At 45.1% G+C, this 15347-nt stretch overlaps 1 protein-coding gene across 1 annotated transcript; it reads right to left on the reverse strand.

The window, feature by feature from the left end:
* Window positions 1–476: 476 nt before the first annotated feature.
* Window positions 477–1457, reverse strand: LOC306928662 (cysteine and histidine-rich domain-containing protein 1-like; the record flags this gene model as incomplete). The annotated part of the gene is made up of 1 exon (XM_079508932.1): window positions 477–1457. One exon carries the CDS (start codon window positions 1455–1457, stop codon window positions 477–479), a length of 981 nt encoding a protein of 326 aa, XP_079365058.1.
* Window positions 1458–15347: the final 13890 nt, after the last annotated feature.

The following is a 15347-nucleotide window of genomic DNA, read 5'->3' on the forward strand; positions in this document are numbered from 1 at the left end:
GAGAAAGCAGAGACATTTGTAAGGGATCTCTAACCCATTTGTAAGGGATCTCATAACGCATCATAAAGCTGGTCCTTTCCCACTTTGCTGCTCATGTAAGCTGCTCTCTCTCTCTCTCTCTCTCTCTCTCTCTCTCTCTCTCTCTCTCTCTCTCTCTCTCTCTCTCTCTCTCTCTCTCGTGCAATGATGCAATGTAGGCTATTTCATCACATTGTTATACCTTATTAGGCCTATCACTTGTTCTTGTGTTGATGCTGTATCAACTACCACCAATGCCAAAGCCTAGCTGATATGAAATACTAGTTTTGCTGTCAAACTCACAGAATGGCCTTTCTTTTTCTTCATGCGATTTAAAATATGAATGCTAAAAATATACTCATGCGTTTCTGGTCATAAGTTCAGGTTGGAGAAGCTGGGGTATATCATTTTGTGGTGCATGGCTCTTTGTGTGTGACCGCCATCAGTCATCGGCTTCCTCAATTGTCCTTTTCATTGTCCTCCTTGGGTGGGCTAACAGGAGGAGAGAGGTAGAGGTTACCCCAGGACACGGGCTCAGACTTCTTCATGACGATCTCCATCTTGGCAGCCATCATGTTCACCACGCTTTTACCCACGTCAATCACTCCCCACAAATTGATGTTCTTCTTAAACTCCTTCTCCCCCTCAAATATGATGTGGATGTTGAGCGTGACGCCGTTTGCCTCCACGTAGCTCAGATCTGGGTTGGAGTTCTTGGCGTAGATGGAGATAGTGACCTGGCTCCCAGTTTGGTGCCAGTCAAACCGACATGGGACCGCTTTCTTACCGGTGTCCTTTTTCCTCCATAGGTGTGTTCCCGTTTTGCAGCCTTCTTGAGAGAGGAAGGTATTGAAGTCAGATGTCTTGCTCTTACAGCAGCTCCAGTACTTCATCCCTTCATGGAAAACAGGAAATCCGACATGGTAGGAGCACATCTCGTCGTTGCTCCCCTGCCCTTTGAAACTCTTAGTGCAGCCTCCATTTCCACAGGATGTTCCAATCTTGATCTCGTTGCTATCCTCCTCTTTCTTCTGTATGGTATTTTCAGACAGCTTCAGTTTCTCCAGAGCCTGCTTCAGAGAAGGAGAGATCTTGTGCTGAAGCCTCACCATCGGCTCATCGCCACTTGGTCTGCTTATAACCAGAGGCTTTGGTGCAGAGACGATATACTCGTAACATTTTTTGTCATCTTTCTTGTCCTGTGATGTTACGTCAGGCTTTACAGGCTCGGGGGGCTTTTCATTGTTGTGGGGACCTTTTGTGCAACCAGCGATGCTGAGAAATTCGGAGAAGTCAGGGGTTTTGCTCTCGCAGCAGGACCAACCCTTCAAAGCATCGTGGAACACCGGGACGCCTGGATGGAAGGTGCAAGCGTTGTCAGGGTTGTTTTCTGGCTCAAAGTGCTGGCCACAGGCTTTATTATAACACAAAGTTGACATGGTACTATGGATGCTGGTTGATGGTTAAAGAAGGTAAACCAGGTAAACAACGTAGAGATGAAAGCTCAGAGAGTTACTGGCCGATGTATTATCCACAGACGTCTGGTTGCTGCATTCACTTTATATAGTTGATATCTAGTCTATAAATTCAAGTTATATGCCCATATATGGACTGGACATGCCCCACGTCAGCACAAATCGGCATATGATATGCCCATCTATGGACTGAACATGCCCAATGCAAATATGCAAATTCTATGGTGCCTTGTTGCTGTTTGGACTGCAAATCTCTGCCAGGCTTGGTTGCCTACCCCAGGGCTGTGTCAGTCGTGGAGCGCAGCTGTCAGGACAGAATTAAGCTGTTACGAAGGCCTACACGTTAGCTAGTTTAAATCAAACAGATCACCATTGATGAGTTCTAATTAGTCATTACATCCATGCCATAGACTCCATATATGGCTATCTACTAAATCCCATATGGTGCTGACTGACACGTCTACGTCTGACATCATGGACTCCAAATTTGGCTGAACATGCCTGACCTATCGTGACATCACAGAGATGACACAAGCACCCCACGAGTTTCGCCCTGATTGCATCTAAAAACATTTAACTTCACTAAAACTATGGCCAAACCTAACCCTAACCTCACAAACACTATGCATAACCCTAACCTTAACCTCACAGAAATTATGCCGAAACCTAACCCAAAACCCTGGAAAGAGTGAAGCCCAATATCCAACAGGACTCTGGACATTCATCATCAGGATGCCAGGCCTCATCACCCTCCAACTCCCACCAGGGATCCAGCTCAGCATCTACTGTGCGAGCCAGGGTGTCTGGCCTTATAAAAGATAAATACAGATATCCTGTATCATATATAGACCCCGTATGCTCATACTCTCTTGGCTTGATCCACTAGTTTACTTGAACCACCTTCCGAACCACACAGGTTAGATATCCCGGTTTAAGTTCTAATCAGTCCTAGTCCTAGCCTTTGAATAATGATTTTCCTTTTAGTAGTATTTTTCAGAAGCTGTGGAGAAAAACAGTTTGTATTGTTAAATCACTTTTGTCCTTGCGCTGTTTAGAAGGTCTAAAAACGTGTGATTCAATTTTGGTGCAGATCATTGCATTTTTGAGTGGTGTAAACCACTCCTACAACTGGCTTTTGTGTGCAGAAAAAAATGAGCATGGTTGCTATGTTCAAAATAATTTCTGACGTAATTAAATCACACCCGGGTGAACTGGATGACTGTAGCAACCATGCTCATTTTTTCTGCACAAAAAAAGCCAGTTGTGAAATCACATCCGGGTGTGATTTCATTACGTCAGACATTACGTCAGACCACAGCTGATCATGCTATATAAAACCTTACACCACTCAGTTCACACGGGTGTGATTTTTTTTGCTACAATGACAAAAACTGTGTTTTGAAGAAGACGCAAAATGATGGAAAATCTTGTCAAACAGAAATAGGCACGGCCATATAAAAATACACTGCAAACCGAGTCCAATAAATTAAATTAAATGAATGAAATAAATTAAACATCATTCAAGAACTGAACATTTCCAGTTCCTTTCCATTGCGCATTAATTCCTCTCAAAGGAGGAAAAATAAAAGGAGGAGGAGAAACGATTTCCCATGTAAACATTATAAGAACTTAGTCAACTTACTGTTCACATCATGAGGTATTGCCCACCTGCTGGTTCTCAGCAAACATGCACATCTGTGCCTCATTTACAACCAAAGCAAGAGATGGCACAGTAAGTGTCACAGCACTGCCTCCTTGCGTGTTGTTCATCGAATCATCAATGTGCTGTGTTGTGCATACTGTAAATAGGGCGAGTTTGCAGAGCATGCATTGTCTTACCATGCTCAACTCAGGGGTGAGGTGACAGACATGTCACTGTTGTGTATTGTAGCTCTCGGCAGCTCTGTGTCCGTCTATCAGTCATGAGAGCCGATGCCACGCAGCAGATATGCCTCGGACATGCAACTTCTGCTTGTTCAGCAGTGATGTTCACATTTAATTTGCGCTGTGGCGTTTTAAATCAAATCAAATCCAAACGTGTTTGACGTGTTGTTGCCAACAGCATACCCGATCACTCTACTGAACAATGCTGGCACACTGCTTTCGTCTTATCCACTTGTCTTTCTCCTTTGTTGTATTTGACGTAGAAACTGATGTGTTCCCAAACACACAGACACAGGCACCATAATCGGATCAGTACACGGCTCTAACGAACCGAACGCCCTGTACCGAAGCAATTCGGTATTATGTGCCCTGCATTTGAATCTGCAGAATGGCTGTATTTTGAGATGTCCACACGACAATCTATGATATGCTTCCCTTTGATTTTTCTAGCATGGATCATTGCTCTAGTCTAAAGAGATGGAGACTGACTGACTGACATGAGGTTGAAAAGCAGTGGAAGTTCCTCAGACGCCACCACATGTGTTTCCTGCTGCTTTGTGCTCTGTATTAAACGCTTGAAGGGGCTGTATTAAGTTAAAGCTGAGTTTTAGTTGGAAGTGAGAAGGCAACACAGTGTTGAGTTGGCATCGACTGATACATCCTCAATGTATTTGTCAGACAGAACATAATGGGTGTTACTGTAACACCCATTATGTTCTGTCTGACAGCTTGATATTAAAAGGTTAGAAAGAAGATGGCTGTTCGTCAAGCTGTCTGTTACTTGTCTCATTTCATTACATTGACCTCTTCATTCTTTTCCCCCTTACATCTTATCTATTCTCCTGTCTTTTATTGTTTTCAGAAGACAGAGAAAGGGAAGGAAAGGAAAGACAGAAAAACATCTCCTATCTTTCAGCAGTATGATCCTTTAAAACACTTAAACCCTACTTTGTTTTTTGACAAATATTTGCTTATTTTCACAGAATGTTAACTTATTTTTGGCTATTTGTTAATGTTCACATTCATGCTCATAATCTGGATGCTAGGGGTTCATGTGGTTAAGTTAACTGAAATCTCTTTTCTCTCTCTCTCTCTTCATTATGATTGAGAGGAGGAGGCGGTTAGGTAGACATAACAGTGACTAAGCTCCATTTACACAGTAGTCAGCTGCTGTATAGTGCTTGACATTGCATTTAAGCTCTTACTGTAGTTATGAGAGAAATGTATCTCGGCTGCATCGCTTTCTCTGTGGGGAGGATGCAGTCTACATGGCTGTGTGTGTGTGTGTGTGTGTGTGTGTGTGTGTGTGTGTGTGTGTGTGTGTGTGTGTGTGTGTGTGTGTGTGTGTGTGTGTGTGTGTGTGTGTGTGTGTGTGACCTGACACATTGGAAAGAAGCAACACAAAAGCAGAGTAAACTAGAATGCTATCTGGCCCTAAACAGAGAATACGCAGTGGCAGAATACCTGAGCACCGTGACCGACCCAAAACAAAGAAAAATCCTAACTAGGTACAGACTCAGTGAGCACAGTCTTGCGATCGATAAAGGCCGTCATAGGCAGACCTGTATCCCGAGAGAAGACAGACTGTGCACCCACTGCACACAAAATGAAGTGGAAACCGAGCTACACTTCCTAACCATCTGTCCATTGTACCAAGACATCAGAGACACATACTTCCCACAGATTACAACCACACACGGAGATTTTGAAAACATGACCAATGACAAAAAACTCCCATATCTGCTGGGCGAAGTACAACAATGTGCAAACACAGCAGCAAGATTTGTGAGTTGCTGTGATAGGAGAAGGATATCAAACGGAACACAACCACCCTAAAGACTAATCATTGTGTATATTGCTGCACTATACCTGCATCCAGTGATCTTGGTACATAGAAATTGATCTATTGAAGATTCTGACTTTCAAATGTACATATTTTTTGTTTTGATTGTATTGCTGTATTGTTGTATTGTGCTTTCTGCTTTGGCAATGTAAACGTATGTTTTCTCATGCCAATAAAGCCCTTTGAATTGAATTGTGTGTTTGTGTGTGTGTGTGTGTGTGTGTGTGTGTGTGTGTGTGTGTGTGTGTGTGTGCGTGTGCGTGTGCGCGTGCGCGTGTGCGGGCGGGCCGTGCGGATGCGTGTGTGTGTTAGAGAGAGAGAGAGAGACACACGTCACTACGGACGCACGCTTGATGACGTCAAGACTGTGTGAGCAACAGATTTTACAAAGCGATCAATGTGACAAATTATGCTCTGATCTTTGCATCTTTTGAATGTGCCCGTTTGAACCCTTGAACCCAGCATTAGTCCTATTTTCTTGAGTAAAAGTACAAAAGAATATACTTACTGTACCAAATCGTAAAGAATACTCATGCAGCATGGCCCATTTCATCAATTCCCCCCCAGAAACTTGTCAATATTTCCCCCTGCCAAAAATATCAGGTCTATGAGAATATTTTTGAATAACCAAAGTATTGCATGTTGTATGTATGATTTGTAATAATAATATATATGTCAAAGTACAAAGAACAATATTTGCCTCTGAAATGTAGTGGAGCAGAAGTGTAGTATAATGTATCACAAAAAAAGTAAAAGTAGCTCAAAATTGTACTTCAGTACAGTACTTGAGTAAATGTACGGCATTACTTTCCACCGCCTCACTTAGAATAGAATTTAGGATCCGAAGAGGGAGACACAGTGAAGGACGAACACTGATGAATATAAATGGCCCACTTGACAGCATGCCAGAGCAGTGTGAAGCCAAAGAGCTTCAGTCAAACCTGACTCTTTGATGAGGAACGATGCACATAAAACAATCCCACCCACTTCTTTACTTCTGTAAAGCTGTGCGACGTTACAATAAAACTGATTCTGATGCCAGAAGGTGGAAATACAAGTACAAGCCGATCACACTTATGAACCTTTAAGAAGAGAATAAATGTCGGCCTCTATGCCAGAGTGGTTTTCAAAGTGGGGTTTGGGGACTGCCATGGGCCCTTAAGGTCTTGCTCTGTTCAGTTGACCCATGAGCCCAGGTACTTGAAGTCCTTGACTTCCTTCAGAGCAGTGCCACCTGTTGTTGTTGTTGTCAGCGGTGGATGCTCCGATGGGATGTTATAGGTGATAACTTCAGTTACTATGAGGAGATTACTTACTAGGTTAAGTAACTATGAGAGTGTATATACCCATACATGAATGTAATTCCATTTTAGGCATTGGTGATTGTACAGTGTAGATTGAGGTTCCGTGGCCTAATCAAACAGGGAGACCTTGAAATTAAAAATTAAAAGTTTGAGAATCACTGCCCTGGCTAGTGCACGCACGCCTGCACATGGGTTCCCCGCTCTTTCGTTTTTTCCTCAATTCCCCCTCCCCCCTCCGCCTGGCGGTCCCCTGGGAGCAGCTGAAAACCTGTGGTCTCCCTTAATTCCATGTGGGCTTCCTGGGGATAGCCACCATTTCTGTTCCGTGATGGATTGGTGTGTTTTAGAGTAAAAGACTGGTGTGCAGTATTAGCTCCCAGAAAGCCTTGGGATGGCACCGCCTTGGCAATGCCACTTGCTTGATTCATCCTCTCTTTGCGCCTAGTGTTCCAGCTGTCATTGTGGTTAATGCGTTTTGGTCACGGTGCTTGCACAAACTTGCCGTCGAATGTATGACTGATGAGGTATGACAGCGATGGCGACCGAGGGAGAGGAAGAGAGGGGCAGCTGAATTAACGAAGTGCGGCGGGAGAGGTTGAAATAAAATTTGGAGAAGAAGACCCACTGCTACAGTATACGTTGCATTCATCACTTGTGTGTCGCATGATGATACCGCACTTGTTAAGATCTTTATAACGCATTCATTAATACTGCGAATAATTTACATTACTGTGAGCGTGTGCAGTTTTCTCTCCTCTGAGGCAGATGTGGCACCAGCTGTTTGGAGGACTTTGGATGTCTCTTCATATGAAAAGGAAAACACTGCAGAGAGAGAGAGAGAGAGAGAGAGAGAGAGAGAGAGCGTTTTTAAGAACAGGTGGCAGTGAAAGACAACAAAGAGCCAGAAGATGGATTATGAAAAAGACCTAGAGGCTTCTTGGCTTGTACACCAAATGAAAATGTTTCAGATCTGAGTACATATGTACTGTATAGCGGTGGAAAGCAACTTGTAATACATTACATTAAATGCATTACATTAGAAATAGACAACTAAACACCACAACAAAGTTTTGCATAGCTGCCAGCAAATCACCCATTGCTCATTTCACTGTTATTATTGTATGTCAATTCTGAAGAGGTGGGGTTTTGAGGACAGTTTTGGGGGTTGGGGTGGCGGGGGGCTTTGATGTGGTAATAGGGAGTATTTTCCACAGTGTCTGTAGCAGTTGATTTTCCCCCTATAATAAGTCGGTTTGGGGGGGGCCTCCGACGGCCGCGCGTCGCTTCCTCCTCCCAGACAGAGGGGAAGCGAGTAAGCGACGCCCGGCCGTCGGAAGCCCCCTCGCTCAGGAAGGCCCCCTCGCTCAGACCAACGCGTGTTATGTTGCAAAACGACAACATACAGCCTAGACTGTAAAGGAAAATAAACACAAGACCTTGGCGCAAAACTTCATATTCAACCTGCTCTAAACCAACACAAATTTGTTCTTACACACTTTACTCACGATTTCAGCACTCGTGAGTAAATTAATTTAATTGCTATTATGAAAGTTTTCAGTGACGTTGCACCTACAGCTTGAATGCATTGTTGTCAATGAATCTGTCTTTAAAAAGTTCTAATATTAATATAGCATATTGGCATTGTTGTCTCTTGGTGCACAAATGTTATGTGGTCAACAGCAACATGGTCAACAGCAAGAATTAGCCTATATCTACAAAGACAATTTAGACAAAATATGCTGCTGCTTGCTAATGAAGGAGCTTGTAGATATAGGCTAATTCTTTTTCGGGAAAATTGCAGATAGTTGAGTGGACCATTTCCATGCCAGAACAGAGATGGTGACTTTAGTAAATCTGAAAAACAAGTCTTTCTCAACCGGACCCTGACCAATGGTGAGAATGTACCATGTGAGTGGTTCTCCTATTAAGGGGGCAGCTTTTTGTTTCGCTTGTAAGCTATTCAGGAGGGTATGATATGCGTGGTGCATCAATCAGCTGTTTGACTGTTGAATACAGTATAAGAAAATAAATGTGAAACATGTACATGAAACGGCATCGTTTTCCCCCCATCTCATCATTGCCATGCATGTGTCTTGTTAACGACTGTATTAATTACCATAAAGTAATCTCCTAGTCCTTAATAAAATGTAATTTGTAAAATGATATAGTCACACTGACAGTGACAGTCTTACATAATAGTTTAGCAGAGACTGGAGTTGGAAAGGCTGTGCCCACTGCCCAGTGCCTGGCTGTGTCTTGTGTGCCAGCGGGCAGCAGTGGATATGCGCTGAACGCATGCATGTTAATTCATTAATTGATTGGCTGAATCTGTAGGGCCTTTTTGATTTGGTGAAGCGCCAGGGCCTTGAGAGGGGTTGATCCGTCACTGTCTGCTGCACCACATGTGAACGGGATCCAAAGATGAAATAATTCATGTTTTGCGTACTAAACTCAGGTACTATTATGTTCCGGAATGTGTCACTAATGCAGCTTTAATGATAACTGTAATTACCTGCCCTTATTATATAGTGCTTCACTAGGGGTAGAGAATGGAGTATCGCTGCTTCTAAGCATGGCGCTTACTTAAAGAGCACTTAACTGTTCATCACAAGGTCAATTGCCAGGTGCATTGATGAATTCACAGTCATTAAAAGTGATGGTCCCCACTCCCCTCACTGTTACTTAAACAACAATAAGAATAATAGTAATAGTTTCCACAGACTCAGCACCCAACTCTGGGGCCTCTGATACTGTCTTTGATAGCTTATTTTGTGCCTCAATACAGCATATCAGGCAGAAACCTTGCATAGGCCTATCCATATTTCATCTTTTTATGTTATTTGTAATCCGCCGGCAGGCAATTTCTTTTTGCCAACGGCTGATTCGGTCTGGCTTATTAGCCAGGCTAAGGTGGAGCGGCTGCAACGAATGCTAGTACAATTAGACTTTTTTTCAAAAATACTTCTTCCACTTTTATTTGGCATAGCCAGTAAATGTGATGTTAACATTTTAATGACCTTTTATTTATTTTTTGGTATTCAGACAGCCAGCAATGAGTAGACACATCTAGGGGCCGCAATCTGCATTCAAAGATTTTCCTAGAAGCTTTGTCATTGGTCGATTTGCCTGTCTACTTCCTGATTGGTTAGTCATTGCGACCGGGTTTTTTTTCCCGACCAATGACAAAGCTTCTAGGAACATCTTTGAATGCAGTTTGCGGCCCCTAGATGTGTCACAGAGACTACATTTTTGGGGGGGGAGCGTTCTACCCATTCGCTGGCTATCTGAATACAAATTGTAGCTTTGTATGTAGCTTTAAAGCTACAATCCATAACATGTATGTCCTCTCCCAACATGGAGAGATAACTGCAACTGTAGAAGAAGTATTTTTGAAAAAGGTCTAATTGTAGTGTAAAATATTACTAGCCTAGTGGAGGCGTGTATAAACTTAGGGGGGTTGATGCTATGCCCACCACGGGGCTCCAGTCAGAGAGCACGAAGAAGGTTGACACAGTTTTGGCATAAGTGTTTTATATGAAGTTGAGTTTAGTTGATTGACAGACATGGATGGTGAAATGAATGAATGACTCAATGAATGAATGGTATCTGCAATACAGTAACAGAAATACATGGGAATATTAGGGAAATGAAATAGAAATTACAGCTGGTTTCATACTGCATTTTGTAGATGAATAGGAAACATGTCAGTTATTTAGCTTTAGCTGTATGTAATGAAAGGTACATGAATTAAAGTGAACACTGCACAAAGTACAGGCTTATGGTAAATAATGCTTTAAAGCTTAGCTCAAAGCCTCATGAAACTATGGAAATAAACATGTTAACACCTTTGCTCACTGTGAGCCATTTACTGAAAGCAGAAGGCTATCTTAAGATGCTAATAACCACAAGGTAATACCTGTTAGCTTAGCCACAGAAATTAGCATATGAATTAATGCCCAAAAACGAACTTTTTAGACAACATGTAGATGACATCTTTCACAATGAACTGTTACAACAACATACATTTATATTGTACTTTATACACAAATAATTGCCTTACTTCCTCAAGAACACATTCTGTTGGTCAGGTTAGTCTGTGCAGCTGCAGTTTAGAACTGCACAGTCACAACACTGGGGTCCTGTTGCATTAGGGAGTGCCCCAACAGATGCCTGAGCTAGAGTTGAAAACTGGGTCCTATAGAATGACTAGAGGTTGCCCAAAATAGGCCTGTACAAAATAAGGCAAATAAATTAATGGGGAATTTTCTACAGCCGCCCCCAGATTAGCAGGGCTAATATGTAAAGAGGAAAAATTCCCCTAGCTGCACCAGTCTCTTAGCGGTCTCCTCTGGTACGGCAAGCCGCCCTAAGAGTAGGGTCATCGGGTGCGAGCAGATGCAGTCCTCCATCTCTGCTCATTGGTAACTGTTTGTGCTGGAGATCCCTCTCCACGTCGGTGGAGAAGAATGGGGGCTGGTACAGAACGTTGACTGGAGGTAGGTCTGCCATGGCCGGTATGATCGACCATGCTCCATTGTTTATGGCTTGTCTCCCGCGCAGGCCCCAGTACTGATGAAACAGTTCATCGAAGACAGGGTCTTGACTTGAGTGAGAGAAGGTGATGGATTTATAATTAAGATAAAACCCATTTGTTGCATATAAAATGCAAAAGGGACCAAAGATATAAAGGACTGTATTATACTGAATTACTGAGCCCCACAGGGCTAAACTATAAAAAATACTTTAGAGAAAGTACTCAAAGAGTACACAGAAATACTCAGCACCACAACAGGCCGAGAGCCTATGACCAAGTTATCAATTAGTTTTAAGCAGGAAATACTCTTTTAGAAAAATACCTTTAGTAGTCAATTAAAAAGATGAGTCCACCAGAAGAAGGATTGTCGAGTCAGAACAAATATGGTTTAGTTAATTCATTTTCAGATCAGAGAGACAGAACAGATCCGCATACAGCCAAAATACTCTCCCCTGTACCACCAAAAGGGCACAGGGTAGTCTCTGACGAACAATTCATTTCAAAGGCTATTCATACTGTAGAATTACAATTGTTGATACACATTTCATTGGCTGACTACACAGTTAATTTCCACTTTGCCACGCTGGCACTAGGTGTCGAACGCTGATTGGACCAGCACATAGCTGATGAGACTGATATTGGGACAGCTTCCTTCGTTCCGACATTGATGTCCATAGACCGAGAAAGCACAGAGGCTGGCGTTGCTATGGCAACCTGAAGATAACATTCTTTCCCTGCTAGCAGAGACAGAGAGAAATACTCCTATCTACTTTCTCACTGGGCACCAAGGTCAAATACATGTAGTGTTTATCCAAATAGACCTCTCAATATGCCAGCTAACTTTTGACTACAGGCAGACAGTATGGAGCCTAATTAAGATATAAAATCTGAGCTTGGCGTCAGGCAATCCATAATATAATATGATATAATAATATAGGTCTGAGATGATTAGGCCTGTGGAGGGTGATAAAACTGATGGTCAAAGGGCAAGATGACAAAATATGAACACTTGACACATGTCCACAAAAAATACCAAAGTAGCAGATCTACAGATCCATCAACTCCATCACGTTTTGTGGATGAAGTGTCAAATGTGATCAATAATCAATAATCAATCTTCAGGGAATTAAATTAAAATAATATAAGGGTCCATTGGGAGACCAATTTGATGGATTTATAATTAAGATAAAACCCATTTGTTGCATATAAAATGCAAAAGGGACCAAAGATATAAAGGACTGTATTATACTGAATTACTGAGCCCCACAGGGCTAAACTATAAAAAATACTTTAGAGAAAGTACTCAAAGAGTACACAGAAATACTCAGCACCACAACAGGCCGAGAGCCTATGACCAAGTTATCAATTAGTTTTAAGCAGGAAATACTCTTTTAGAAAAATACCTTTAGTAGTCAATTAAAAAGATGAGTCCACCAGAAGAAGGATTGTCGAGTCAGAACAAATATGGTTTAGTTAATTCATTTTCAGATCAGAGAGACAGAACAGATCCGCATACAGCCAAAATACTCTCCCCTGTACCACCAAAAGGGCACAGGGTAGTCTCTGACGAACAATTCATTTCAAAGGCTATTCATACTGTAGAATTACAATTGTTGATACACATTTCATTGGCTGACTACACAGTTAATTTCCACTTTGCCACGCTGGCACTAGGTGTCGAACGCTGATTGGACCAGCACATAGCTGATGAGACTGATATTGGGACAGCTTCCTTCGTTCCGACATTGATGTCCATAGACCGAGAAAGCACAGAGGCTGGCGTTGCTATGGCAACCTGAAGATAACATTCTTTCCCTGCTAGCAGAGACAGAGAGAAATACTCCTATCTACTTTCTCACTGGGCACCAAGGTCAAATACATGTAGTGTTTATCCAAATAGACCTCTCAATATGCCAGCTAACTTTTGACTACAGGCAGACAGTATGGAGCCTAATTAAGATATAAAATCTGAGCTTGGCGTCAGGCAATCCATAATATAATATGATATAATAATATAGGTCTGAGATGATTAGGCCTGTGGAGGGTGATAAAACTGATGGTCAAAGGGCAAGATGACAAAATATGAACACTTGACACATGTCCACAAAAAATACCAAAGTAGCAGATCTACAGATCCATCAGAAGGACTCTGGTTCATGGGTGACAAGATGGTTGAAGTGCCATCCCGATCTTCCGTTGGTAAGAGCTATGGCCTTGTTGGGGAAGCGATCACTTTGGCAGTTATTCGATGTAGCGGCTGGTGTTGTCTGGTAGTCTGGGTTGGTCTTGGGCAGGTTTGGATCCGAGGCTGCCGCCCCGTGAAGAGAGTGAGAGGGATTGGGCAGGTTTGGATCTGAGGCTGCCGCCCCGTGAAGAGACTGAGAGGGACTCGTCAGGTTTGTGTCTGAGGTTAACTGCCTGATGTCAGGGCAGGATGAATCTGGTGGCATTGGGGCCGTCACCGGGTGCTGCTGGAAGGCTTGCGGTGTGGAAGCTGTCGGCTGGTACCGTTTGAAGACTGGTTGTGCTACGGCTGGCGTTGGGTGCAGCATGTACGTTGAGCGTGCTATGGCTGGTGCTGGAAGTAGCCGAGAGGTCTGCTTGGATGCAGGCGTCAGCTGGGATACTGGCATCAGCTGCGGCGTTGGCCGAGAGTCTGGTGTCAGGTGTGGCTGGAACGTCAGCTGGGAAGCTGGCATTGACTGGGAGACTGGCGCCGGATGCAGCTGGTACGTTGGCTGGGAAGCTGGCATCGGGTCCTGCTGGTATGCTGGCTGCTCTGTGGTTGGTAACAAAGGCCGCTGGTACGCTGGCTGCAGTGAGAGAGGCGTCGGAGGCTGCTGGTACACTGGCTGCAGTGAAGGAGGCGTCGTAGGCTGCTGGTATGCTGGCTGCAGTGAGAGAGGCGTCGGAGGCTGCTGGTACGCTGGCTGCAGTGAGAGAGGCGTCGTAGGCTGCTTGTACACTGGCTGCAGTGAGAGAGGCGTCGGAGGCTGCTGGTACGCTGGCTGCAGTGAGAGAGGCGTCGTAGGCTGCTGGTACGCTGGCTGCAGTGAAGGAGGCGTCGGAGGCTGCTGGTACGCTGGCTGCAGTGAAGGAGGCGTCGTAGGCTGCTGGTACGCTGGCTGCAGGGAAGGAGGCGTCGGAGGCTGCTGGTACGCTGGCTGCAGTGAAGGAGGTGTCGCAGGCTGCTGGTACGCTGGCTGCAGTGAGAGAGGCGTCGTAGGCTGCTGGTACGCTGGCTGCAGTGAAGGAGGCGTCGTAGGCTGCTGGTACGCTGGCTGCAGTGAAGGAGACGTCGGAGGCTGCTGGTACGCTGGCTGAAGTGAAGGAGGCGTCGGAGGCTGCTGGTACGCTGGCTGCAGTGAGAGAGGCGTCGTAGGCTGCTGGTACGCTGGCTGCAGTGAAGGAGGCGTCATAGGCTGCTGATACGCTGGCTGCAGTGAAGGAGGTGTCGGAGGCTGCTGGTACGCTGGCTGCGGAGGAGGTGGCATCGGAAGCTGCTGGTACACCTGCTGTGGTGTCGAAGGTTGCTGGTATGCCGGCTGCGGTGTCGGAGGCTGCTGGTACACCAACTGCAGTGGAGTTGACGGAGGCTGCTGGTACAACGGAGGTGTCGGAGGTTGCTGCTGGTACACTGGAGGAGGTGTCAGAGGTTGCTGCTGGTACACTGGAGGTGTCAGAGGTTGCTGCTGGTACACTGGAGGTGTCAGAGGTTGCTGCTGGTACACTGGAGGTGCCGGAGGCTGCTGGTACACTGGAGGTGTCGGAGGTTGCTGCTGGCACACCGGAGGTGTCGGAGGCTGCTGGTACACTGGAGGTGTCGGAGGCTGCTGGTACACTGGAGGTGTCGGAGGCTGCTGGTGGTACACTGGAGGTGTCGGAGGTTGCTGCTGGTACACCGGAGGTGTCGGAGGTTGCTGCTGGTACACCGGAGGTGTCGGAGGCTGCTGGTACAACGGAGGTGTCGGATGCTGCTGGTGGTACACCGGTTGCGGTGTCGGATGCTGATGGTACACCGGGCGAGGTGAAGCTGGCGCTGGGTGCTGCTGGTAGACCAGCTGTGCGGTAACTGGAGGCTGGTGGTGCTGGTAGGCCAGCTGCGGGGTAGCTGGTGTTTGGTGCTGCTGGTACGCCAGCTGTTGCGGAGATGGCGCATGGTGCTGCTGGTATGCCAGCTCCGGTGAGGCTGGCGCATGGTGCTGCTGGTATGCTGGGTGCTGCTGGTACACCAGCTCCGGTGAGGCTGGCGCATGGTGCTGCTGGTATGCTGGGTGCTGCTGGTACAC

Source organism: Electrona antarctica (assembly GCF_951216825.1).
Source record: "Electrona antarctica genome assembly, chromosome: 8".
Classification (NCBI taxonomy): domain Eukaryota; kingdom Metazoa; phylum Chordata; class Actinopteri; order Myctophiformes; family Myctophidae; genus Electrona; species Electrona antarctica.